This window comes from Cydia fagiglandana, chromosome 4 (assembly GCF_963556715.1).
Source record: "Cydia fagiglandana chromosome 4, ilCydFagi1.1, whole genome shotgun sequence".
In the NCBI taxonomy this organism is placed as follows: Eukaryota; Metazoa; Arthropoda; class Insecta; order Lepidoptera; family Tortricidae; genus Cydia; species Cydia fagiglandana.
In genome coordinates this window covers 8,290,382-8,317,134 of record NC_085935.1, presented here as the reverse complement: position 1 = coordinate 8,317,134, position 26,753 = coordinate 8,290,382, and the positions used below count along the sequence as shown (strand labels likewise).

At 37.5% G+C, this 26,753-nt stretch overlaps 2 protein-coding genes across 2 annotated transcripts; one reads left to right on the top strand and one right to left on the bottom strand.

Moving 5' to 3' along the window:
- The first annotated feature begins 770 nt into the window (after window positions 1-770).
- LOC134663588 (protein phosphatase 1L) lies at window positions 771-8,328 on the top strand. The gene is made up of 2 exons (XM_063519993.1): window positions 771-1,967; window positions 5,000-8,328. Exons 1-2 carry the CDS (start codon window positions 957-959, stop codon window positions 5,381-5,383), a joined length of 1,395 nt encoding a protein of 464 aa, XP_063376063.1. The 5' UTR covers window positions 771-956; the 3' UTR covers window positions 5,384-8,328.
- A 1,452-nt stretch (window positions 8,329-9,780) lies between these two features.
- LOC134663587 (cysteine protease ATG4B) lies at window positions 9,781-26,545 on the bottom strand. Its single transcript, XM_063519992.1, has 9 exons — window positions 26,305-26,545; window positions 26,020-26,215; window positions 25,794-25,940; window positions 25,528-25,607; window positions 14,278-14,423; window positions 13,061-13,195; window positions 12,150-12,248; window positions 11,201-11,366; window positions 9,781-10,656 (listed from the first exon to the last, which is right to left on the bottom strand). The coding sequence occupies exons 1-9, from the start codon at window positions 26,423-26,425 to the stop codon at window positions 10,598-10,600; spliced, it is 1,149 nt and encodes a 382-aa protein (XP_063376062.1). The 5' UTR covers window positions 26,426-26,545; the 3' UTR covers window positions 9,781-10,597.
- Window positions 26,546-26,753: the final 208 nt, after the last annotated feature.

Below are 26,753 nucleotides of genomic sequence, written 5' to 3'. Positions count from 1 at the left end.
AAATCAAATCAAATAATGTTATTTGTCATCCGAAATCAGCATTTAAAAGTCAATTCTACCAGCAAACACGAGAAAACAACTCAAAATTTGCATTTGATTACTTTGCCTCACATGTGAGTTACTGATAGCAAAGTGCATTTGCTATCCGGTGCAAAGTAAGCCTTTCCGAACTGTTCTCTGTTTTCTGTTTATCAAAAGCTTGTAATACAAGTGGAAGTCCCTTTCTAACAAAAGCTGTCAAAAAGCGACTTCCACTTGTATTAAGCCTCCTCCACACTCGTGCGCGAATCGCGGCGCGAAGCCGCGAACGCGAGTGTGGCGTCGATTTTCGCAGACAGCGAAATCGACTCCACACTCGCGTTCGCGGCTTCGCCCGCGATTCACGCGCATAGTCTGGAGGGGGCTTTACAAGCAATATAAACCCAAAGAGCATATACAATTGTAATCACTACGTTCTATATAAACCTTCGCGCCTAAATTTTTTTGATTTGCTGCTTATTTCTACTGATGGAAATGGCGTGTCAGGCAGGCAGGGTATACTGACATGCTTGTTTGACCGGCTATATTTATGTACACATTCACTTCGTGGTTTGTTATCGGTTTGCTCTATTTGCATCTCTTTCCACAATATGTCAAATGAAAGTAACGCAACGAAAGTAAGAACTTCCCTCACTCGGTTGGCAACACATTATCATGCGTTCAATTTAAAATTGCTATACCCTACTCAGGTATCTGAACGCACCTAAAAATGATTGACGTAATTGACGTTTTTATTACTGTCAAACCAAAGTATTTTTTACCTAATTGAGATTCGTTTCAGTGCTTTCAGACAGTCCAAAACATGTAGATATGCGTGATGTGGGTGCCAACGCAAGGAAAATACAGTTAAAAATAAAAAAATTGTGAAATAGTCATAAGACTTTTGTTTCCACACACCTCACACTCGCGCCAAGGACATGGAAGACGAGTTAGAGGATAGAGTTTTGCATCAAACGTATCTTTCTTTTATGAAAATCGTGACGCGCCTCACGAGCAGTGCTCCGCTTGATACTCCGGTGAGCTATTTATGGAAGATGGTGCGTCTTTATTTCTTGCGGTCTGAGGTAGCAGTGATAACTCTGGGTATAATATTGTTTATTATGTATCTGCAAACAATTGAACAGTGGAGTCGCACGTTACTAAGTCGACTTTCACAGGCCATGAGCCCTATCAGTTCTGTTCAGCGTATGAAGTTTATGGAAGGGTCTGAGGCTGATAAACAAAGCTGGGAACTTAAAGGTTCTCTCAGTGCAGCTTATGCAATCAAAGGAAGGAGGATGCATATGGAAGACAGATTCATCATTAATGAGAACATCAACAATACAGGTATCTCCCTGTTTGCCATATTTGATGGGCATGGTGGAGAATTTGCTGCAAACTATGCTAAAGACCATCTTATACAAAATCTTTACAACAAAATAGTAGAATTAGATGCTTTCAAGGAGGGGAAAATCATTAGCACTTCTACTAAAGATAATGCAGAGGAGGATAAACCGCAAGGACCAGAAAGCAATACAAGTGTTGAACGAAAAATTAGCTTTAAGAAGTCAGTGAGCACTGCTGATGACACATCTAAAAAGGAAGTAACGGACCCAGAATTGCTGGCACAACTCTCAAAGGCCAGACCAATAATAACAAGGGAAGTGAGACCAACAAAACCAATTAAAAATGTTCCTGTACCATTGAGCAGTTATTTAGATAAAGGGAAAATTAACTTTGGCAAGTTGCTGACAGATGAGGTGTTGGCCGCAGACCGACTGTTGGTGGAGGCAGCGAAGAGGTCCATGAATGTTGCCGGAACCACTGCTCTGCTCGCTATCATGGAGGGCAACCACCTGATAGTTGCCAATGTGGGAGACTCCAGGGGTGTCATGTGCGACTCAAGAGGAAATGCCATTCCTGTATCTTTTGACCATAAACCTCAACAGGTAATTTTTTTACAACTACCTACCTATACATTCCAACTGAACTTATGAATTAGACAGATACTCAAACTCAGAGATGTGAAAAATACTTTATAAAAAGTATTTAAATACAAAATACAAATACTTCCTTGATATACTATTTCAAATGCAAAATACAAAATAGTTTTTGAATTTGTATTTAAAATACAAAATAGGTATTTTCAAAATACAAATACTTTTCGATAAAAGGTACTCTGAGTAGTAAATACCTAGTCTGAATTAAAAAGTATTACTCCGAATTTCCGAGTTGAAAAGACTCTCTTTATTCTTTGAAATCAGTCCTTTATCTAAAGTGAAAATTTCTAGTTGTTTGCTCATATTAAGTGGTAGGAGGTATGGATGATGGTTTTTAACCAATTTTTAATTTTTTTAGCATTAATTTAGATTTGGAATGTGTTACAGCTAGTATTAATGCCTCTCGTTAGTGTGATGAAAACGTCTCGTTTGTGTTTCACCAGGGCAGAAAAGTAAGTTTTCCTATTGTACTTTGAAACCTTCGCAACACTCAAGATTCCACTTTTATAACCACTCGCTACGCTTGTGGTCATGTGCGACATTATTAGTAACGCGTAATCTGTTTAGACAGATTCAACAGTTCCATGTTAAAAGAATGAGAGAGTTGCCAGGATTGTAACATCAGAAGAGATTTAACTCCTAACTACATTACCCACTATAAAGTATTTTGTATTTTGAAAATAGAAAATAGGTCCCAAAAACTATTTCAAATAAAATACAAAATAGTTTTCTTCAAAAGGTATTTAAATACAAAATAGGTATTTTGCATTTTGTATTTGCATTTTAAATACAAGTATTTCAAATAAGTCACATCTCTGCAAAGTAACGTCAGTTTTTGTTAGGTAATTAACTTTTTTATTTATTATTATAATTAACTATAATCTAAAGGAATATGTCATAAAATAAGTGTTTCTTGATTATAAAAGGCATTTAAACTGTCTCAGTGACCTTATCTAAACCTTTTGTCCGGGTCTGCCTAAAACGTAGTCTAATTCGCGTTACGCCTAGACCAACCGAGAAATAGGCGCACTAAGACTTAGGCCTAATGAGTTTTTGTCCTAAAGCGAACTTGGCACAGTGAGACTCGGACGTATTACGATTTTGTGCAAAAGCGAATTTGGCAGCGTGAGACTTAGACTTTATTACGTATTGGTCTAAAAGCGAATTTGACACGAGATCATTTTTAGGGTTCCGTAGCCAAATGGCAAAAAACGGAACCCTTATAGATTCGTCATGTCTGTCTGTCTGTCTGTCTGTCTGTCCGTCCGTATGTCACAGCCACTTTGTTCCGGAACTATAAGCACTATACTGTTGAAACTTGGTAAGTAGATGTATTCTGTGAACCGCATTAAGATTTTCATACAAAAATAGAAAAAAAACAATAAATTTTTAGGGTTCCCCATACATAGAACTGAAAATCAAAAAAAATTTTTTCATCGAACCCATACGTGTGGGGTATCTTATCTATGGATAGGTCTTCAAAAATGATATTGAGGTTTCTAATATCATTTTCTTCTAAACTGAATAGTTTGCGCGAGAGACACTTCCAAAGTTGTAAAATGTGTGTCCCCCCCCCCCTGTAACTTCTAAAATAAGAGTATGATAAAACTAAAAAAAATATATGATGTACATTACCATGCAAACTTCCACCGAAAATTGGTTTGAACAAGATTTGGTAAGTAGTTTTTTTTAATACGTCATAAACCGTAAACCGCAATTTTATTGTGTTACTTGCTGTTACGGAACCCTTCATGGGCGAGTCCGACTCGCACTTGGCCGCTTTTTAAGTCAGCCTAAAGTTTGATTCCATTTTAAATTCAACCGCTAGCGACGTAAATAAACTAAAGTACCTTTAGGTACTTCCTTTCCCGCGCCGGGTCAATGACACTGTGCGAACAGGACAGCAATATCATTATGCGCGTGCGATAAAGATAGGAACCAGGTGGGTCAATGTACGAAATTCCTCGTACTATACTTCGTTTTTTTAGCATTAGAAAGAACTTGAGAGAAGGTAAGCGATTTTGACATGTCTTTTAATTGAAAAACGCTTTTTAAAAATCAGGAACTATCACTTTTGAAAACAGAAGAATATAAATGATCGTATTAGATTCATAATTGTTACATATTTGCCGTAACTTATTTTTAAAATGTGTTTTTCAATTAAAATACGGTCACAATTTTGGCGGAGCCTTTCTTTCCTAAAGGAATAGGAAAGGAAGCACCTAAAGGTACTTTATTTACGTCGCTAGCTAGGGTTGCTAGATGGTCGGGATTTGGCGGGATTCTCCCGATTTTTAGCATGTGTTCCCGATTCCCGACAAAGTGTAAACTGTCCCGAAAAACAGATTCACGTTATAAAACAATAATTTCAAGTTCCGAACTGTCGTCGAGCAAGCGAGCTGACGTAGAGCTAATAATGTAAAATATCGTTGTTTTTAATACGGTTACTTTAATTTGAATGTATTTTTTTTCCCGACTTAAGTCCCAAAATCCCGAAAAATTGATATTGTTTCCCGATAATAGCGCCTTTCGATCTGGCAACCCTATCGCTAACGGTTGAATTTAAAACTGAATCAAGTTTTAGGCTGACTTAAAAAATGATCTCGTGTCAAATTCGCTATTAGACCAATACGTAATAAGTCTGCCAAATTCGCTTTTGCACAAGTTTCAAGTGGCCAGTGAAGAGGTAAAATGTGATAGGAGTTCGTATGGAGAAATATTGTATTATTTGTGATATAGGCGTAACGTGTTTTAGCCTAACTGCTAATTAGGCGTATCGCGAAATGGACAAACAGCTACTTAGGCTTACTACATTTGGGACATATTGCGAAATAGGTGATATAAGTCAATAGCGATTTAGACGAATACCGAATTTCAAATGAAGTTTTGTCATAACGCGAATTAGTCAGACTACGTTTTAGGCAGTCCCGGACAAAAGGTATCTAAATACATGTGTAATGCAATATTTATTTTCTTAACAGGTAAGGGAACAGAAAAGAATAGAAGCAGCTGGAGGCTACATAGCATTTAATGGCGTTTGGCGCGTTGCGGGCATCCTGGCAACTTCTCGGGCGATGGGAGACTACCCCCTGAAGGACAAAAAGTTTGTTATTGCGGACCCAGACATTCTCACGTTCAACCTCAATGATCACAAGCCTATGTTCCTCGTTCTGGCCTCTGATGGTTTATGGGATACCTTTTCCAATGAAGAAGCAGTTAAATTTATTAAGGAACGATTGGATGAACCTGACTATGGAGCAAAAAGTTTGACTCTCCAGGCTTACTACAGGGGTTCTGTTGACAACATAACAGTGCTAGTAATAAATTTCCTGGACAACAAAGTTGCGTCTTCTACCACACAGTAACTGTATCTCAATAGAGAACTGCATTATATCCATATTAATGAAAGGATGCAACCCCCACACAGGCTGGTACTGTTTGGTTGAGTGGCTTGGAACTGGATATGATATTGCAAGCCATTGGTACAAATGTTGTACAGATTTTTGGTACAAAATATTGTTGGTCCTTACTTTTTTGTTGTAACAAGTTCCTAATTATATTTGGTTCCCTACACATTTTTCTATAAAATAGAAATTTGGCCTAATACAAGCAACTTGCCAGATTGTCTTTACTTAAAATATTATAATAAATGGGAACTGACGTGAGAAGTAAATAAATATAATGACATTGCATGCATTTCAATGTACTGTAAAGATTTGCTGATATATAGTCCTTGATGTGTATTTGATAAGTCATAATATGTAATTATGTATTCTATTTGTATATACCTAACATTTCTAGTTGAATCAACTTCAGAACGTGATTATGATAACATATTCATATATGTCCATACTTTGTCCAGTAGTTATCTTGCTTTAACAAAGAATTTATAATATTTTTGAATGTTGAACATTATATTGTCGTGTAAAAAGGAAATTTTTGAATTTATGCATGGTTGTGATGGTCACAGAAACGTTTGTGAAAAATAAGTAAAAAAAGATAATCTTGTTTGAGTAATTATCTATTTGTCCTGTTATAGTATAGAATAGTTATGATTTGTAAGATTTTTGGGATGTTTTTAGTATCAAATCGTATAATTGCTTATTTATATCTAAATAGTACCAAGTATTAGTGATCTTAATTTGCTGTGCATACAAATATATGTTTTATCCTTGCATAATATTGAATTGTGTTCAGACTGTAATATTTAAAAAATGTTGCATTTGAAGTGACTCATGTTTTAGTTTGATAAAGAAAGCTGTTACAGAGTTTTTGCTTCTGGTGCTAGAGTCATGGTTTCTTACTTATGTCAGTTTGTGTAACAGTTAAAACATGTTTAGATACATCTCAGAGAACTTTTATAATAAGATCAAATAAGATGCTATCTGGGCATTTTCACTTAAAAGTGTACAGTCGGAGCGGCCAAGGTGTTCACAAAATCTGAACACGCACCCTAACGCTTTGACAATAGAGGCGTGTTCAGATATTTGTGAGCACCTTGGCCGCTACGATATATCTGATGGCGACTGTACCATTTACTTTTTTCCGAAAATCCTTCAACTTTTGGGTTATTTTTACTCAGAATCACGACGACTATCGATTTAAAAAGAAATAAAATGTGTCCCAAAAAGATGTCAGTTTTGTAAAGCATTTGGTATGGTCCGTTACTGACACCCAACATTTGTATGAAAAACTGGGGACACTTTTTTCTTTGTCTCATTCAATAGTACTCGTGATTCTGAGTCTAAATAACCCAAAAGTTGATAGTTTTTCGAAAAAACTAAATGGTACCATTTTTTCCTGAAAACTCCCATCTACTGTCTTAATTTTGTAACAATGTCATAACATTGCATTGTCATGTCGCCACAATATGGTTTACTAACATTAATTAATATATATGTATATTAATATGTATTATATATTTAGTAATGTTGATTGCTGTGACAGCTCCATCTAGTGAAACCAGCATGTAAACGGCGCTATACCTATTGTTCTTCGACTTTAATGCAGCTTTTTTCAATACTTTGTGCAATAACATTGTATAAAATACAGTGTGTAGATATTACTATAAAATATTTTTGTACGTTGTATCTTACTAAATATAACAATTTAATGTAGCCCACATAACTAACAAGTACAATATTTTGTCAACCCAAAGTCCTTTTTGAGATCATGTTAAATAGGGGCCAAAATTCACGTTCGCAAACTCATTGAAAATGTGGCATGAGAAAAATTACAGCGACATCTTATGGAAAAGTGATAAAAGTGCCAAACAGTATTCTTGAATGTCCATAATTACGTTAATGGATTGCGGTACAGTCAGCTGCAGAGAAAAGTAGGCTCTAGTATATTTCTACTTAGGGGTGCAAACTGAAAGCCTACCGCGAACCCCGTTCGACGTGTTGCCTCCCTGTCACACTTACGTACAAATTTACAAGTGCGACAAAGTCACACTTGTAAACACGTCGAACGTGGTTCGCCATAGGCCCTCTGCTCTCTTTTGCTGACTGTAGGTTAAGCGAGAATATAGTTCTGCGGGGCTACCGTAAGTGACAGCGCGACTCATTGCTATAGTTCGTATTTTTTAGCATTAGAAATAAGGTAAACAATCTTGATGTGTCATTTAATTGAAAAACACATTTTAAAAATCAGTTACGGCAAATATGTAATAATTATGAATCTAATACGATTGTTTATATTCTTCTGCTTTCATATTAGTTACTGGTTTTTAAAAAGCGGTTTTCAATTAAAAGACACGTCAAGATCGCTTACCTTCTTTCAAGTTCCTTCTAATGCTAAAAAAAACGAACTATAGTAAGAACAGCTATACTGCTCGTAATAAAAATTAGTAGCTACAATTAAAAAGCGAAGTGTCGTATTGGCACTTAAACCTAGTCTTGCTAAAATGAACCTCTAGCAACAAAATTAGCACCAACGGGAATGGTTACGCTAATGTACGATGTCGACATGAGATTAATTCGTCGCCCGGGCTTACTCATTGCTTTTCTGACCTAATTCGGCCCTGAGCTATAACCGCGAAACCCGAAGTTGCGGGCATCTTTCTCTGTCACTCTAATTACGCGTTAATGGGATTAAAAGAGAAAGATGCCCTAGTATTTGCGAACTTCGGTTTTACGCGGTAGGCCCCCTGTTGACTCGCAGGAGTGTTATATATTCTTGCCACCGTTACCTGTTCATTCTAAATATTTTTGAATGTATATAATTTGGTGAGTAAGTTTGAATTAGTGTTGTGATTTGCCCATCTACCAAAGTGTAATAATTGTACGTAAATAAATATGTATTAATAAAATGTGCGTTTTATTTAAATGCAGATGTCAACATTTCTCTAGCTAAACTCGCACAATGATGATGTCTCAATATTCTAACAATAGATTTAAATGCGCAAATTGGAGACATTCAAACAAAGACGTTATTCTACCTATTTCAACAAGGATCGACATGTGGGTGAACGGCAAGACTTGTGATATTATAAACTTCCTGTTTTGCTACACCCCTACTTAGGGTCCATGTATCGAATACCTCCCTACCTAAAACTTGGGGCAGGTTCACCCGTACTATTGTGGGAACCTGTCCAAAACCACTAAACAGACACCGCAATCCATTACCAACACAGCTCTTACTGAAACAAAGAGCAAACGGCCGCCCGTATCTCTAGCGAGGACCGTTTGTCTCAAATCAATGACTCAATTAAAAAAAAAAACTTAGGGTCCATGTATGTTTATGTATAATGGCTCCTCTACACGATGGGCCAGCGCCGGCCACTCCAAGGGACGCATTTATGCGTTAGAGGGAGCAGGTGATATTGCTATCTCATTCTACCGCATGGCTGCGTCCCTTGGAGTGGCCGGCGCTGGCCCATCGTGTAGAGGAGCCATTTAATACCTGGTATACAAAATAAAGATCTCTCTCTAGGTATTGTCAGTTGAGTAAAACAGAGACATATGGAGCAGGAGTGATTTTAAAAATATATTGCAACTATCTGATAACTAATGTGTCTTAAGTACAGGCGCTATTGCCGCGCACACATTTCCATTTAGCGAAATTGTAAAGAAAGTTAAAGATATATGTAATTAAAACATTTATTCAATTCAAATTATGAGAAGCAATACATACAATAAATAAATAAATGTTGTTGGTTAACCTTCCAACAAAATACACGATATTATAAGAATATTTTGATAACACATTACGAGCAGGTAATATTCATACATCTTGGACAAATAAAATATTTTATCATTGTATAAAAATAGGTACCTATTTATTAATATTATAAACAAGCATTAACTTAAATGTGACACAATTATGTTAAACGCAAGAAACATCTCAATATAAAATGAGTACGTGCATATTTTATTGTTTCGCCAGCTTCTTACTTACTTAATTCTTTGTATTTAAAGCTGCAACTTTATTAAATTTAATAATCACTTGGAACTGAACTTCAGTTGCTTGGTGCCCTAAAAAATATTCCACATACATAACATCCAGAAAAGCTTCGGTTTTCCATCTACAGTACCAGTACCTCAACACATGACTAGAAAACTATAACTGAATTAATTTCACGTTATCATCAGTATTCAATACAAATGCCTGTCCAATGATTAGGTCTTTAGGCTCCTCTTCACGTTGGGCCAACGCCAACGAGGGACGTATTTATGCGTTAGAAGGAGCAAGTGATATTGCTATCTCATTCTACCGCATGGCTGCGTCCCTCGTTGGCGTTGGCGTTGGCCCAACGTGAAGAGGAGCCTTTAAAGAAGGCATTGGCCCCTATTTTGCAGGAAAGTAACCACTTTAGCCTTAAGCGGTGTTCAGACGGGTAATTTTTTTACACAATCTGATTAATTTGTCAACTTAATCAGGTAGTGTGGACGCAAAAATGGGATTGGTTTGTCGATCCCACATGATTCGATTGTATATAAGATTATAACTTATAACTGATCAAATGAAGGTGCGGACGCAAGAATACCAATTTTCGACACTATGCGCGTATGAGGTAATATTAAAATTTAGAGCGCTCGAATGTGCACGTAAATCTAAAATTGGTGATTAAATCGTGTACCCTATATACGTGTGCTTGACGAGATTGACGCCAATTTAATTTCTGATGAAATTGTCAATTTGATTGTCTCGTCTGAACGTCCACTTAAAATAATGTTGAAGGGATCATTAAGAGTGGGGGAGGCGGGGTGGACTGTAAAGTTTACCTTACCTCATTGAAATGCGTTCTATAAAATAAATGTTTCAACTTTTCAAGGAATGGCAGTTCATATGACAAGTTTGAAATATTTTACAGAGAAAAATTTCAAGGCACTGCAATACGTTAATCCAAACTTCATAACGTGTAGGCACAAAAAATAATTATGAATTCGTTTATTACAAATAAATTATGCGGCTTTCTGGGAACTAAGCTAAGTTTATAAAAACTTAAAAAGCTTACGCTAGATGGCGACAATATAACTAGCCTATTATTACTCTACCATAGTAATATCAAGTCCTTGTGATTTTATTGTTGTAAAACTCCAAGTATTATATTCTTCTACGTGTATATCAGACTCCTCTCATAGAATTTCAAATTCTTCATCTGAATCATCAAATTGACGGTCCACATCTTCAAATTCTGGAAAGAAAATAATAAACATGTATTTTCTTAAGCAAAAAACAAGGCTCTTGGGGTCTTAATGACAAGCGCTTATATCCTATAAGAATGTGAGAAAATAGTAGACGAATACAGTCGAAAAATATATTGTGGAGTGTCGACAGCTAAACCAGTTGCGGCTTCATGAAACTAGATTGTCATACGCTAGGTATGGCCAGTGGGGAGACACTCCTGACTTCGGTCGAACTCTGCTCCATAAGGCTCAGCATTGCTCCGAGGCCTCCGAGCAATTATTAGGGTTGGCACCACTTGACTTCCTTGTGCGTACACGACCACAGATAAGATAATTACTTGAATTTTGACAACCCTAAATAGCCGAAAGGGATAGTGCTATATGCTATATATTAGAAAGGGATAGCATGATTCGACCCTGAATCGCTGTCAAACTTCGGGTTTGTAGGAAGTGTCCTTTCTGTTAGGTAGTAGGTACTATTATGTCTTCTGTGGTATGGCGCCGGAATAGTCATCTAGTTCAGGTATCAAAAGTGTATCAAAACGTATTTACCAGTAAATAGGCTCGTGTTTTGTAAATCTATATCAGCAGTGCTGGGGCCCCAGTGTGCCGGCCTCTTCTCACATATTTCGAAAAGGGGTTGAGTCTCCTTCATCAGCTTTTGCTGTATTGTGGCACACAATTCATCAAAGTCACTTCTTGTTCTACACAGGAAACACTGAAAATATGTATACATATTTTTAACTCGAGTATGTGAGAATACTAACTATATAAATAAATAATAAGTAGTATAAATTGTAAAAAGAAAAATAAACGAATGTCTGAAATATTTGTAAAAAGATTAACTCGTTCAATAAATACTTCACTAGATGGTGTTGTAAAACATGGGAGGGAAGATAAAATCTCATATTTTTTACAATGAGTAGAAAAATACCTTCAGACCTTCCAACAAGGTCACTAAGATTAAGGGACGACCCCTCATAGTAAAAAATGGTAGTGGCGGTTTAGAGGTATGAATGCAATCTGGCATCAAAGCGAAAATGTATTTTTTAGGGTTCCGTACCTCAAAAGGAAAAAACGGAACCCTTATAGGATCACTCGTGCGTCTGTCTGTCTGTCCGTGTGTCAAAGCCTATTTCCTCGAAAACTACTGGACAAATTAAGTTGAAATTTGGTACACATATGTAAATTAGTAACCCAAAGATGGACTTATTTTTTTTATAATTTTAAAATACATAGGTTCGAAGTTATTTAAGAAAGTAGCCAATAAATGACCATCCGCCTTTATCTCCGAAACTACTGGGTCAAAAATTACACAATATAGTTATTTACCTATAGATGACAGGAAAACTTATTAGAAATGTGCAGTCAAGCGTGAGTCGGACTTATGTACGGAACCCTAGAAACGCGAGTCCGACTCGCAGTTGGCCGGTTTTTTTCTTTATATTTCGTTTTTTTATAGGTGACTAACTCATACTCATAATGTAAACGAAATATTTACCACAGCCACTGAAGGGTCCATTGCAAGTATTGGGATACGCGATGCATATTTGCAGTGGTAAGAGCAGTCCATCTCTTTTTGGTCATCAGTAATTTTGGTCTGAAAAAGACAATTTAAATTGTTACACATTTAATGTACAGCCAGCAGCAGAAGTTGCTAAGCGGGTGAGGTGTTCAAAAATACCTTGACACGCTCTTATTCTCTTAATAATAAAGTCGCGTCAAGATCATTTTGAACACCTCGCCCGCTTAGCAACTTCTGCTGCTGACTGTAACAATGGGGATCAATGGAGTGTTAATACTCAAGGTTTGATAAATTCTGCTCAGTTTCACAACATTCTATTATTCTCCTAAGGCTTAGTCCTAATAGTACTTATCAGTTCTTTGAAATATAAATAATTTTCAATTCGAACTATATTTCATTGACTATAGGTTCAAATTTCATTAGCATTCATTTGCATGGCTGGGTCTTAGGAGGTTATGTAAAGGGTCATAGTAGTGGCACTGGGTGGCTGATGATTAGAAATGATAAACAGTGAAATGGAAGGTTATACAGAACTATTTTTCGACTACTTCATTTAAACCAGCGGTCGGCAACCTTTTAGCAGCCAAGGGCCACATAGTAAGTTAACGAAGATGACGCGGGCCGCACTTTGGTAATATTTGTGACTTTAGCAGACATTGTTGTTCGTCAGTATTACATACAAACAAAATAGCCAGGGAGGCTCGTGGCCTGCAAGCGAGAGGTTGGCGGGCCGCATGTGGCCCGCGGGCCTCTGGTTGCCGACCGCTGATTTAAACTAAAGCCTCTACCTAACAACAAGGAAACATTATACGATTTCCTAACAAAAAAATATCTTGACACAGTCAAATAAAATTGCAAATCAAAACAAGGTGATGCATCATACTTACTTCAACTAGTCCTGAGCGCTGGGTAGTGTGTGGGTCTAAGTATATCACTTCATCTGCCACACATCCTATCAGGTACAGAGCTTGGTTGGGTTTGCCACCTATCACACCAATAGACTGTGGTGATTGGAAGCATATCTGAAAATAAAAGCTTACATTTTAAACTGAACATGAAAATAGGAATCACTCACATTGGTAGCATTGTTCTTATAATAGCGGAAGCAGTTATAAAGTTGACCCAAATTTTTTTTATTAAGCTATGAGCTTCATCACATATGTTCCTTGAGTAATTCTAAGCATTTCAAGCCTGGGAGGCAATAAGAAATGTGTGTCTACTCGGATTTGTAATGGATTCAAACTTTCAACCCCTTTTTAACCCTGTTAGGGGATGAATTTTACAAAACGCTGAAATTACTTTTCCTGTCTTTTAATAATATCCCCAAATACAAAGATTCAAGTCCCGAGTTCGAAAAATTTTTTGATGTCCATACAAACTTTCAACCCCTTTTTCGCCACCTTAGGGGATGAATTTTCAAAAACGCTGAAATTAGTTTTCTTGTATTTTAATAATATATCGTTCTACGAAGTTACAAATTCCTAGCTTAAAATAAAACTTGAACCCAACAAACTTTCATCCCCTTTTTAACCCTCTTAGGGGTTGAATTTCTCAAAATCGCTTCTTATCTTTTGTACACTGTGTAAATGTAATCTAGTGTGCAAATTTCAACTTTCTATCTTTTGTAGTTTCGGCTCCGCGTAGCAAAAATCTCCAACCAAATTTTTCACCTTTTTACGTTTTTCTTGTAAAATTACTATGAAACTGAAAAAAACAAATATCAGCAATGAATTCTACGTCTTTGGTTTATACGAAAATGATACCAAACTTGCCCTAGTACCCACCAGGATCAGAATAGATTTTTTTTAAGATGACGGGTGGCGGCCGTCTTTGTACCCCACCCTCCCCCCCACTTCAGGCTAGAAATGCTTAGAATTACTCAAATATCAGATGTGATGAAGCTCATAGCTTAATAAAAAAATTTTGGGTCATGTATGGCAGCGTTACATAACTGATTCCAGTATAATATATAATATTTTCTGGAGACATTTTAATCATGAACCATATTTGGATCATAGTTGGGAGATTACAGACTACAGTTATATTTTTAATTGTAAAAAAACCTCCAAGAGTTTAACCCATTTTTCATTTGCACAGAACCTACCTTCAGTCCTTCAATGTAAACTGGGTTTATTTCACTTAGGCCAAGTCTTAGAGGCACAATCAATAACAAAGGCATCCAGTCGGTTACTACACTGTCCGGAGAGCTCGAGCAGTCCCCTCTGTCATTCTTGACTACACATTGTTGTACTGCAACAGTAATTCAATATCAATACTTAAATACTAATAAAAAAATGTATCTTTGCGATGATGGTTTTCATGTGAAATTTAATTACAAATTCTAGTTAAATAGATTGAAAATGAGCAATATACAACAATATATTGGACACTAATAAAAAGTAAGAAAAAGAACTTGTACAATGTAATAAGTCTTTGTAAATATTGACTCTCTATCAATATTGATTATAAAGTTAGAATTGTTAGAAAAAATAAAAAAATTAACAGAAGTGTGCTGTTTTATACAGTACAGATACTGATTTGTAATGAAATATAATTATGATTTTTATTCGAAACAAACCTATTTAAATATTATGTTTATGTGCATTATATTCATATAAACTTACACTTACTTCCAATTACTTAAAATTTTAGAATTGTAGTGTATTGAAAGATGAGGGTACTTCAGCAAAACCAGTCTGGATATGTCAGGTACGCAAGCACATGTGCTCTCCCGAATTTCGGCTATAATATCGCGATATAATAGTGGCGACGAGACAAATCGGTAGTAAAAGCGTGTATTAGGCTGTGTTAGTGAGTTTTTGTGAAGTTGTGAGTGCAAAGTGCGAAAAATGGGTATTAAATTTGGTGAATTTGATATGGGTCATGGGTGCTGGGAAAACTACATCACAAGGTTTGAATTCTGTTTAAGTGCAAATGATATTGTGGATGCAGATAAGAAAAAGGCGAATTTGTTGGCGGTATGTGGCTCTCAACTATTTGATTTAATAGTTTCTTTGTCATCTCCAACTAGTATAGAGAACATAACCTATAAACAAATTTTGGAATTTTTAAAGGCTCATTTCCACCCCACACCTAATGAGATTGTAGAATCTTTTAAATTTCACTCAAGAAATCAAGAAGAGGGGGAGAAGATCAGAGATTATGTGGCAAATTTAAGGAAAATGAGTATTCATTGCAATTTTACTGACTTGGACCGAACTTTACGTGATCGGCTGGTCTGTGGTATTAGGAGCAAAGAGGTTCAAAGGAAACTGTTACAGTGTGAGAAGCTGACATTTACTCAAGCAACTGAGATAGCATTTTCACATGAGAGTGCCACATTTGATTCCAGTATTATTGTAGTGCCAGGACCATCTAAACCAAATGTGGAGGTCGATGAACCCATGGAAGTAAACAAGATCACTAACAAAAAGATTGATAAACAGAATAAACCATGCTACAGGTGTGGTAGGCAGCATAGAGGGGAGTGCAGATTCCGTTGGAGTAAATGTAATGCATGTGGCAGAACGGGGCACATTGAGGCAGTGTGTCTTAGCAAGAATAAACAGGATGGTGGACATAAATCAAATTGTAATGGGTTGTATGCAAATGTGAACAACGTGAGAGAAAATAAAGTTGACCCTTATATGGTAAAGGTGTCAATTGATGATTCTATTATTGACATGGAAGTTGACACGGGATGTGCGTTTACTCTAATTTCTGATGTGACAGCCAGACTCATTTGGAAGGGAAAAGTACCTGTGTTACAGAAAGATGATATTGCATTAATTACATGGACAGAAAACCAATTGAAGATATTAGGAAAAACTAAAGTGCGAGCTTCGTTTAAGGGGTTACAAAATGACCTTATGATCTATATAGCCAGAGGTAATGGACCCAGCCTCTTAGGGCGAAATTGGTTTCAACCATTCGGAATACGGGTTCAAGGAGTAATGCATCTGAAAATAAACAGCGAGGAAATTAAAGGGCTCCTACAGAAATATAGTGATGTTTTCCAGGAAGGTTTGGGAAAGTATAAAGGCCCATTAGTCAAGATTACACCGAGAGAAGGAGCAGTGCCTAAGTTTTTGAAAAGTAGACCCATTCCATTTGCTTTGAGAGAAAGAGTAATAAAGGAAATAGATAGACTGGTAGAGGAAGGAGTTTTGGAGCCAATTGCACACTCTGAGTGGGCCACCCCGATAGTACCAGTTCTGAAACCGAATGGTAATGTAAGGCTCTGTGGTGACTATAGGTCTACAGTAAATATGGTAACCGACACGGATACATACCCTCTGCCAACTCTAGATGAGGCTTTCACAGCCATACAAGGTGGCACAATTTTCAGTAAAATTGATTTAGAAAGGGCATATACTCAAGTTAGTGTAGACGAGGCAACAGCACAGCTATTAACAATAAATACACCAAAAGGCCTTTATAAAATGAAACGTTTAGCTTTTGGGGTCAAAGCGTGCCCAGGCATCTTCCAAAGACTAATGTCTTCCTTGCTTACAGGAATAAGAGGGATAGCTGTATTACTGGATGATATCGTTGTAAGTGGCACAAATGTTGCTGAGCATAACTCCAGGTTAGAAATGGTCTTAAAGAAATTACAAGAAGCTGGGCTAAGGGTAAACAAGGAAAAGTGTAATTTTGCAGTAAGAAGTGTGAAATTTTTAGGATTCCTCATTGATGAATGTGGTATACATCCTTGTGAAGATAAAATACATGCAATTGAGAGTACACCGGCCCCAAGTAATGTAAAAGAGCTCCAGGCATTCTTAGGATTGCTTAATTTTTATGATCGGTTTTTACCACACAAAGCTAATATTGCTGAACCGTTGTATAAGTTGTTAAATAAAGATGTGAAATGGCAGTGGAATATGCAGCATCAGAAGGCATTTGAAAAGTTGCGCAAGATGTTGTCGAGTACTGACACTCTAGTCCATTATGATGTGAATAAAGAGATAATTATGTCATGTGATGCGTCACAATTTGGCTTGGGCGCTGTTCTGGAACATGTGATGGAAGATGGATCTGTCAGACCGGTAATGTTTGCTTCAAGGACCATGAACGTTCATGAGAGGAATTATGGTCAGATAGACAAAGAGGCAGCAGCTATAGTATTTGGTCTTAAGAAATTCCACCAGTTTATTAGTGGCCGGAAGATTACGATCAGAACCGATCATAAACCGTTGCTGGGATTGTTTGAACCGAAAAAGCCCATCCCTAATGTTATATCTCCAAGAATGCTCCGCTGGGCTTTACTATTGAATTCCTATGATTACTCCATACAATATGTGGAAGGTAAAAAGCTAGGAAACGCTGATGCTTTAAGCAGGTGGCCGTCCCGTGATCAATCGTCTGAAGAAGAATACTTAGGAGTCCTCCTCATAGAAGAAACTCCATCAGACCTGGAACTGTCAGCCAGTGAAGTGGCGAAACTTACAACTAAAGACAAGACACTAAGCAAGGTATTATACTGGATTCGAAACGGGTGGCCTAGTGTAGCGATGCTACATATTTGCCTATGATAAATACATACTTTTTCATACAACGTGACCTATACAACATTAGTGTCGCATTGTCGACAGAATAACATACACCGGAGTATGACACTTATGTAAAACTGTAATGTACCTTCTCAGCTGTAGGTTGATTAGCATATCCTGCCTCCTGGCTAACTGGTTTCGAAGAAACAAGTCCAAAGAGTATGCCACTCGAACGGAACTTGTCACCCAGATTGTGCAGAGATTGTTGAACCAAACCTGGCTTCACGCATATCAAAATGATCGTCGTGATCCACTCTAACTGCCCAAGTAGGTCACATCCTAATTTAATTTGTATTTTAGAATCATTTATGAAATTATATAAAAACATAAAAAAGACTTTCGTTGGGTAGTCGTAAGCGTGACAGCCCGGTGACAGCTAAGAATATAGGCGTTTTGTTCAGGCATAAGCAAGGATATATTCCAAAGGAAACAAAGTAGAAAACAGTAATAAAAAGTATAATTATTAGTAATTATTATTAACCACTTAAAATATTACAAGTATTAATGAGCATTGATATTTTTCGAGAACCATTTGATTTAGAAAAGATTTAAGTTGGTTTGACGTTTAATGTGTTGATGTGAATCGAAACGCAACGTGTCCGGTAGGGGAAGATTTCGAACTGTCACTGTCACTTCACTTGGACTTGGAATGGGAATACGCTAGCATGTGGATGGTTTCTAATTAAAGATTAAGAGGAATTGCCTCGTCTCCTTCCGCCGCCTGGTCCGGCTGGTGGGAGACCGATTTGTAAAGTGCGTATATCGCTGTGCGTGAATTGTGCGCGTGATTTACTTAGTGCGTCCCGTGTCGCCGATGGACATGAGCACGGTTGGTGATCGTGTTCCCTGGCGCGCTGTTGCGCGTCCCCGATTTTGCTGAGCGTCATGTTGACGCTGCTTCTACGCCGTAGGACGCGGCCTCGACTTGCAGGCCGTGTGTCGGATGGCTATGCTGCCGTCCGACGACTCCAAGGTGTCTTCGTGCGGGTCCTTCCCGTAAAACTCCGAGCGCCGCGGGTTGTTCTCGCCTTAGCTTGTCACAGCTGGGGCTCGATGAACGCCCGCCGCTGATCTACGTCGATCTGTCTGCTACACTAAGTTCCAGGATGAAAGCTACACCCGGTATCCGTGAGTGCACTAGACTTTCGTTTTAGGTTTTGGCCAAAACTCCGCGTTTCGCCCGTCTCGCGATCGTAGATTAAGGTTTACTATAGTGTCACCCCATAACCGCCAACGGTTTATAAAAACAGATTGTATTTTGAGTAGCGCCCGCCCTAAGGCGGAGTGCCTTGTAAGTTAGCGGAGTATATTAAATTGCATGTCAGATATTTGGTTTTATCTTTTCAATATCCTACCAAGTATCCCCATTAACCAGGTTAGAATAACAAGAGGACCCTTGTACTCCAATAGTCCAATGTTTTACTGCGGATCTTATCCGAGGCATTTTTCCTATTAATTATTTAAACATTTAAAACATTATTATTTTTTATTCACCACAGTGCCAGCACTACTTTAAATCTAATTATTTTTTATTCACGACAATGGCGCCCGAACAAAGCTTAAATTCAATATATAGCCTGGTTACTGTGAGCTTGGGAGAGTGATAACATAAATTTATAAAATTTTTGTCATTTAAAAAAACTTAATATTTAAAAAATTGAGTGAAATTATTTGTTTTAAAAATATAATATTAATTAATTAGTGAGTTTACTTGTGACAGGGTAGCAAATTCATCAATTATTACAATTATTATTAGGCTACACTATGACTAATTAGCATAGCGCTCAGCCACATATTATTTTTTCACCATGCTCCATTTGAGAGGTAGGTAATTTATTTTAACACTTCCTGTATAAAGTGAAGTGTTACCAATTTATTATACTTTATTACATACCCTGACACAAGCAAACCATTTTTTCTACCGACATGCCGGACGGGGAAGGAGAGGAATTTCATGAAGTAGGAGGGGGGGATACCTTATCTACTCACCCCTACCCATGCCTAATGCCTCATTGTTTAATACGCGACCATGGGGTGCCGCGTTAGACACCCACCCGCCCGACCCACCCATTTCAAAAGTATTAAAATATTTATTCATTTTTATTTCTCAAACCAACTCAAACTTTTCATTCCGGTGACTTAGTATGATAGACGAGACACTCTAAATTTTTTCGTTTTTGACTTATTCGGTTCTAAACAGAACTATTTTATAGAACTTAAATGTTCATATTATTTGTTTTTGTTTTTTTTTTTTAAATTTGAGGAAATTGGTCTTAGAATCAACCTCAATTTCGGCTATCTTAGCATAGCATTTTTTAAAGTTCTGCTGAAACATGCACCATTTGTATTTGCTAAAGGTAGGGACATGTTGTTGAACGGCATGCTGCATTCCATTTGGAGTAGTATTCCTGATTCGTCACATAACCTCCGAATTTCCGACTGCTAGAGCAAACCGCTTTGTAGTTAAGGTAATCTGGAAAAAATCAGTTACCATTTAATTTTAAAGCATTGGTTCAGTGACATTATGCTCAATGTTATATTTTGCAAGGTGTATTTTCAAGTTAGTAACTTATTTTTTATTTGGGTGAACTCAGGTAACAACCCATTTTTTTGAGTACGCGTACCTCCTTGACTCATTTGGTCAAGATTTTTTTCAAGCGTTTCTAGGGAAACCAAATTTTTTTGTGACTACACACCCTAAGGGTCCAGGGTGATGTAATTATATTGGATATAATTCACTGACTTAGACATGAAAAAGAAAACTAAGTTTTTTTTTCACTTAGTGTAAGCCCGCTGGCTACACATTGGGATTTGACTTGAGTGTGAGCCACAAGTTAGCCTCCACTATTATTAATATTATTTGTAGATATAAATTAGCAACTAGTCACCACATTACATTAAGGTACTAGTAATTTAATTTTGTAGTCATAGGCATGCACATAGTAGGGCATGCCATATTAAAACTTAATAATTAGTATTGCATTATGTATATGACTACTTGTAATATACTAAATAGTAAGAATTTATAAATATAGTTGAAAATACTTAATATTTAAATTGGATTTAAATACTTTAGTGAATCTTAGAATAGGGAGTTAGCTTATTATTATTTATGTTGAATAGTGGCTAGACCAGTCAATATAGGATTACTTGAATTAAAAAAACATTTTTAGTTAGGTTGCAGAAACTACAGCGTAGTGGCCACGCACTGTGATTTCTAATAGAGTTAAAATTTAGAAATAAAATTTAGTCCCAGAGATGGACATAGGTAAATTAAGTTTTAATGACGGCTAGCATACTCAGTAAATACGGTTCTAAGCTTAATGTTAAACGAATATGTATATCTCTATGCAAAATTAATGTCCTAATGGACTCGTTGAGTAGGTACCCGGTAAATTTTTTTTTTCCGGTTACCCCGGCTGCCTCGGTTAACCGGTGCTTAACCTCTTTGCCGAGAGAGGGGATATTGTAGCGATGCTACATATTTGCCTATGATAAATACATACTTTTTCATACAACGTGACCTATACAACATTAGTGTCGCATTGTCGACAGAATAACATACACCGGAGTATGACACTTATGTAAAACTGTAATGTACCTTCTCAGCTGTAGGTTGATTAGCATATCCTGCCTCCTGGCTAACTGGTTTCGAAGAAACAAGTCCAAAGAGTATGCCACTCGAACGGAACTTGTCACCCAGATTGTGCAGAGATTGTTGAACCAAACCTGGCTTCACGCATATCAAAATGATCGTCGTGATCCACTCTAACTGCCCAAGTAGGTCACATCCTAATTTAATTTGTATTTTAGAATCATTTATGAAATTATATAAAAACATAAAAAAGACTTTCGTTGGGTAGTCGTAAGCGTGACAGCCCGGTGACAGCTAAGAATATAGGCGTTTTGTTCAGGCATAAGCAAGGATATATTCCAAAGGAAACAAAGTAGAAAACAGTAATAAAAAGTATAATTATTAGTAATTATTATTAACCACTTAAAATATTACAAGTATTAATGAGCATTGATATTTTTCGAGAACCATTTGATTTAGAAAAGATTTAAGTTGGTTTGACGTTTAATGTGTTGATGTGAATCGAAACGCAACGTGTCCGGTAGGGGAAGATTTCGAACTGTCACTGTCACTTCACTTGGACTTGGAATGGGAATACGCTAGCATGTGGATCGTTTCTAATTAAAGATTAAGAGGAATTGCCTCGTCTCCTTCCGCCGCCTGGTCCGGCTGGTGGGAGACCGATTTGTAAAGTGCGTATATCGCTGTGCGTGAATTGTGCGCGTGATTTACTTAGTGCGTCCCGTGTCGCCGATGGACATGAGCACGGTTGGTGATCGTGTTCCCTGGCGCGCTGTTGCGCGTCCCCGATTTTGCTGAGCGTCATGTTGACGCTGCTTCTACGCCGTAGGACGCGGCCTCGACTTGCAGGCCGTGTGTCGGATGGCTATGCTGCCGTCCGACGACTCCAAGGTGTCTTCGTGCGGGTCCTTCCCGTAAAACTCCGAGCGCCGCGGGTTGTTCTCGCCTTAGCTTGTCACAGCTGGGGCTCGATGAACGCCCGCCGCTGATCTACGTCGATCTGTCTGCTACACTAAGTTCCAGGATGAAAGCTACACCCGGTATCCGTGAGTGCACTAGACTTTCGTTTTAGGTTTTGGCCAAAACTCCGCGTTTCGCCCGTCTCGCGATCGTAGATTAAGGTTTACTATAGTGTCACCCCATAACCGCCAACGGTTTATAAAAACAGATTGTATTTTGAGTAGCGCCCGCCCTAAGGCGGAGTGCCTTGTAAGTTAGCGGAGTATATTAAATTGCATGTCAGATATTTGGTTTTATCTTTTCAATATCCTACCAAGTATCCCCATTAACCAGGTTAGAATAACAAGAGGACCCTTGTACTCCAATAGTCCAATGTTTTACTGCGGATCTTATCCGAGGCATTTTTCCTATTAATTATTTAAACATTTAAAACATTATTATTTTTTTCACCATACTTTAAATTATTTTTTATTCACGACACTAGCAAAGTGGATGCGGAATATAAGGTGTACTGGCAGAAACGTAACGAAATTTCAGAATATAAAAATTGCATTCTGTGGGGTAATCGGGTGATTATACCGGACAAAATGCGGCCATATATCCTACAGGAGTTACACTCAAATCATGACGGGATAGTGATAACAAAAGCCATAGCACGAAGTTATTTTTGGTGGCCAGCTATAGACAAACAAATTGAAAGTTTGGTAAATAAATGCGAAACTTGTGCTGAAAACAGAAATATGCCGGCACAAGTGAGCCATAAGTGGATAAGGCCGGAGAAGGCGTGGTCAAGATTGCATATTGATTATGCAGGGCCATTTCAAGGGAAAACGTTTCTCATCCTGATTGATGCTTATTCAAAATGGCCTGAAGTAAAGATCGTTCCAGATATGAGCTCAGGAACGCTAATAAATGTTTTAAGGGACATATTTGCAGAACAAGGTTTACCAGACACCTTGGTCAGTGATAATGGCAGAAGCTTTATTTCAGATCAGTTTAAAGAATTCTTATGTACAAATGGAATAAGACAAGTCTTGACACCACCGTACCATCCAGCGTCGAATGGACAGGCCGAGAGAACGGTTCAGACGGTTAAGAATAAATTAAAGAAACAGTCCACACTTCCATGGAACATAAAATTACCTACAATATTGTATGGGTTGCGTACTACACCCAATAGTACTAATGACAAGTCACCGGCGGAACTTTTAAATTGTAGGCGTTTCAGGACAAAGTTTGACCACCTTAATCCCCTCATATTCAAGAACCAAGAGGAAACGCAAGTATGTGACGAGAATGAAAACACTGAAGTTCGTTCATTTCAAATGGGACAGACGGTGTATTTCCGGAATTACAGTTCAGGACCACGCTGGTTGAAAGGAGTCATAGAGAAGAGACAAGGCATTTGTAGGTATATAATAAGATGGAACGGGAAGCTGATGAAAAGACATATTAATCAGATACAAGGTCATGGGGGAGAGGCGAGAGATATCCGCCAGAATACATCAGAAAATACTGGTCCTGAAATTATACATGACACGGAGGCGAGTAAAACATGTGAAGATAGTGATGACGATGAGGATATTAATGTAAAACTAAATGCTACTCCACCGGCCTCACAGTGGGCTGATATCATAGGGATTTCTGGGCCTCAGGATTATACGTTTAATCAGAGCCAAGAACGCGTACCGCCAACCAACAAACGAGTAAGATCACCTTCATCACCACAAAACATGGAAGCCAAGAGATTAGCCATAGATTCCTATGAGAGTCTGTCAGAGTCTGATTATGAACAGACTGAAGATTCAAACTAAGACTTGTAGACGATAATACCCAGTTAGATTTAGTATAAATATATATGATAGAGTGTAAGGACCTTGTAACAGACAATTGAATAGTGTTAGTGAACTACCAATAAACAGTGAAACTTAGTGTTAGTGAACTATCAGTGATTAGTGAAACATAGTTTTAGTGAACTATCCCGAGGGAAAGGCATGTAGTGTATTGAAAGATGAGGGTACTTCAGCAAAACCAGTCTGGATATGTCAGGTACGCAAGCACATGTGCTCTCCCGAATTTCGGCTATAATATCGCGATATAATAAGAATAAATGTTAGCAAAGCATTAATTGTAACATTTATGAAGATAACATTTGCCAAACACATGGTATAGTTTATAATAAGGTCATAACTGATAAGATTGTAACAGGATTGTTACTGTTCATTTACATATTTAAGTCGTATGTGTCATTAATTCATAGTAATTAGCTTAAATGAGTGTTTCTTTTATTTTTTGCCATTTTTATGTACTGTAACCTTTTTTGGCACTTTTGTGTTATTCTAGTCAGGATCACGAGTCCTTTTCATCCTTAGGGGTCATCCATTAATTACGTCACACATTTAGGGGGCGGGAGGGGGTCAATAAAATGTGACATGTTGTGACATGGGGGAGGGGGGAGTCACAAACATTGTGACGTCATTTTAACTTCATCACTATTCATCAGTTACTGAAAACTAATTTATATTTTTTTATTCCCTGTACATTTAAATAATGACTAATGAGGTTTTGGAAGTAGGCTTTTTTTGTTCCTAATTGGTTTTGTGTTATAAAATTACTAATATTTCTTTTACCAAAAATATTTTTTTATTAAAAACATAATGACGAGTTAGTATTGCTGATTTCGTTGAAAACAAAATTGCCTAAAATGTGACGTCACACCAGGTGGGGAGGGGTTTGCAAAATGTGACCAAGTGTGACAAGGAGGGGGGGAGGGGTCAAAAAACCTAGAAATTCGTGTGACGTAATTAATGGATGATCCCTTATAGCACAAAAAAAGTGTCCTAAAATTTCCATACACTTCTCAAACTTTCCTTTTTGTTACCACCATACAAAGTATTATGGCAAAATGGTAACACAATAGGAAAAAACTCTGGGAAACTCTTTTTATCCCATTAAGGCCCCCCCCCCCCCCACATCTGGCGTCTTTCGAGCGTCGGCGTCTACAATTGTATGGCCGACGTCGACGCAACGTCGACGCAACTGCGCAGCGACGTCATTTTCCATAGCGCTGGACCGACGCCGACAGACGCCGACGCTCGAAAGACGCCAGATGTGGGGGGGGGGGGGCCCTTAGGATCGAAAGAGCTTGTGATTCTGAGTAGAAATAACACAAAAGTGGCAAAAAAGGACACAATACATAAAAATGGCCAAAAATAAAAGAAACACTGTAATCATGCAGTATACTTACATATGTCTTCAGTAACAACAGTATTATCTAAAGCCACATGTATCACGAGTGAGCTCCATTTGTCATACACCACCAATTTCCTAAAATAATATAAAACAATATTAAACCTTTTATTTCACTTCTACATATTTATTCGGAATCCAATTAGTTTACTGAATACACAAAAATACATATACAAAAAACTACAGACAAATTGAGAATGTTCTCCTCTCTTTTAAATTTCATTAAAAAATACTAGACAAATAGACTATCTAGTGTCTACTTACTTCAGAACTTGTGCTACAGTGTTTGGGCCAAACCACTGTCCGACTTCTTTGCCCTCGGATGCCCCCATCAGTGCCACTTGGTGGATTGAGTATGGTGCTTGTTTTCTTTCTTCAAATCTTTGAACTATTTTCAGATAAGTAGGATCCCTGGTAAGAAATAAACATAATAAACAAACACAATCAACACATTGTAAGTTTACATTTGCATTTGTAAGCACTACCATACCTTGTTTCTGGTGTCCATACCCAATCTGAAGCTAAGTGTATTCTGACGAGGGCTACTCCAAGGACCATTTGTCCGCAGCGCAACATGCAACCCCAACCTTTATCTGATGTTAGTCCTTCATCTCCTATAGGTACAAACCCTTTTCGATACGTACACCATATTATGGATGTTATGTCTCGTCTGATACGATCCAAGTCTATAAATCAATTGAGAAAATACGAGATTAAAAATATCCTAGTACAATATATCTAGACAACAAAAACAAAGGCGTCATTCAATACGAACCCTGAATAGCACTATATTTTTTACCCAAGACCCAAACGTAATCCTTTGTCTTAGGAATATCATCAGGCTCAATGTTGTTACCATCTGTTGCTAAATAACATATATCAAATACAGCGTCCATTATGTATCATAATATTAGAAAGTTTTCAAATGAGAAATAAATTATTCGAAGGCAGTTAAGTGCGATGAGTACATAAGAAAAATAAATGCCGAAAACAAACACTGACAGTTGAAGACAAATGACAACTCACAGGACGGATGACACCATTGGGTGCGGACTGTTAAGGGTTTTACTAAAAACGCCCATAAGTTACTATCCAACATTCTTAAGAGTTTTTAGCTGTGTCTGGAATAATATCTTGTCATAGACAATTGACTAATGATCGAATACTTTTTTTTTGCTATTTGAAGCATTTGTATAAACACTTATATATTTAACAACCGGAAGT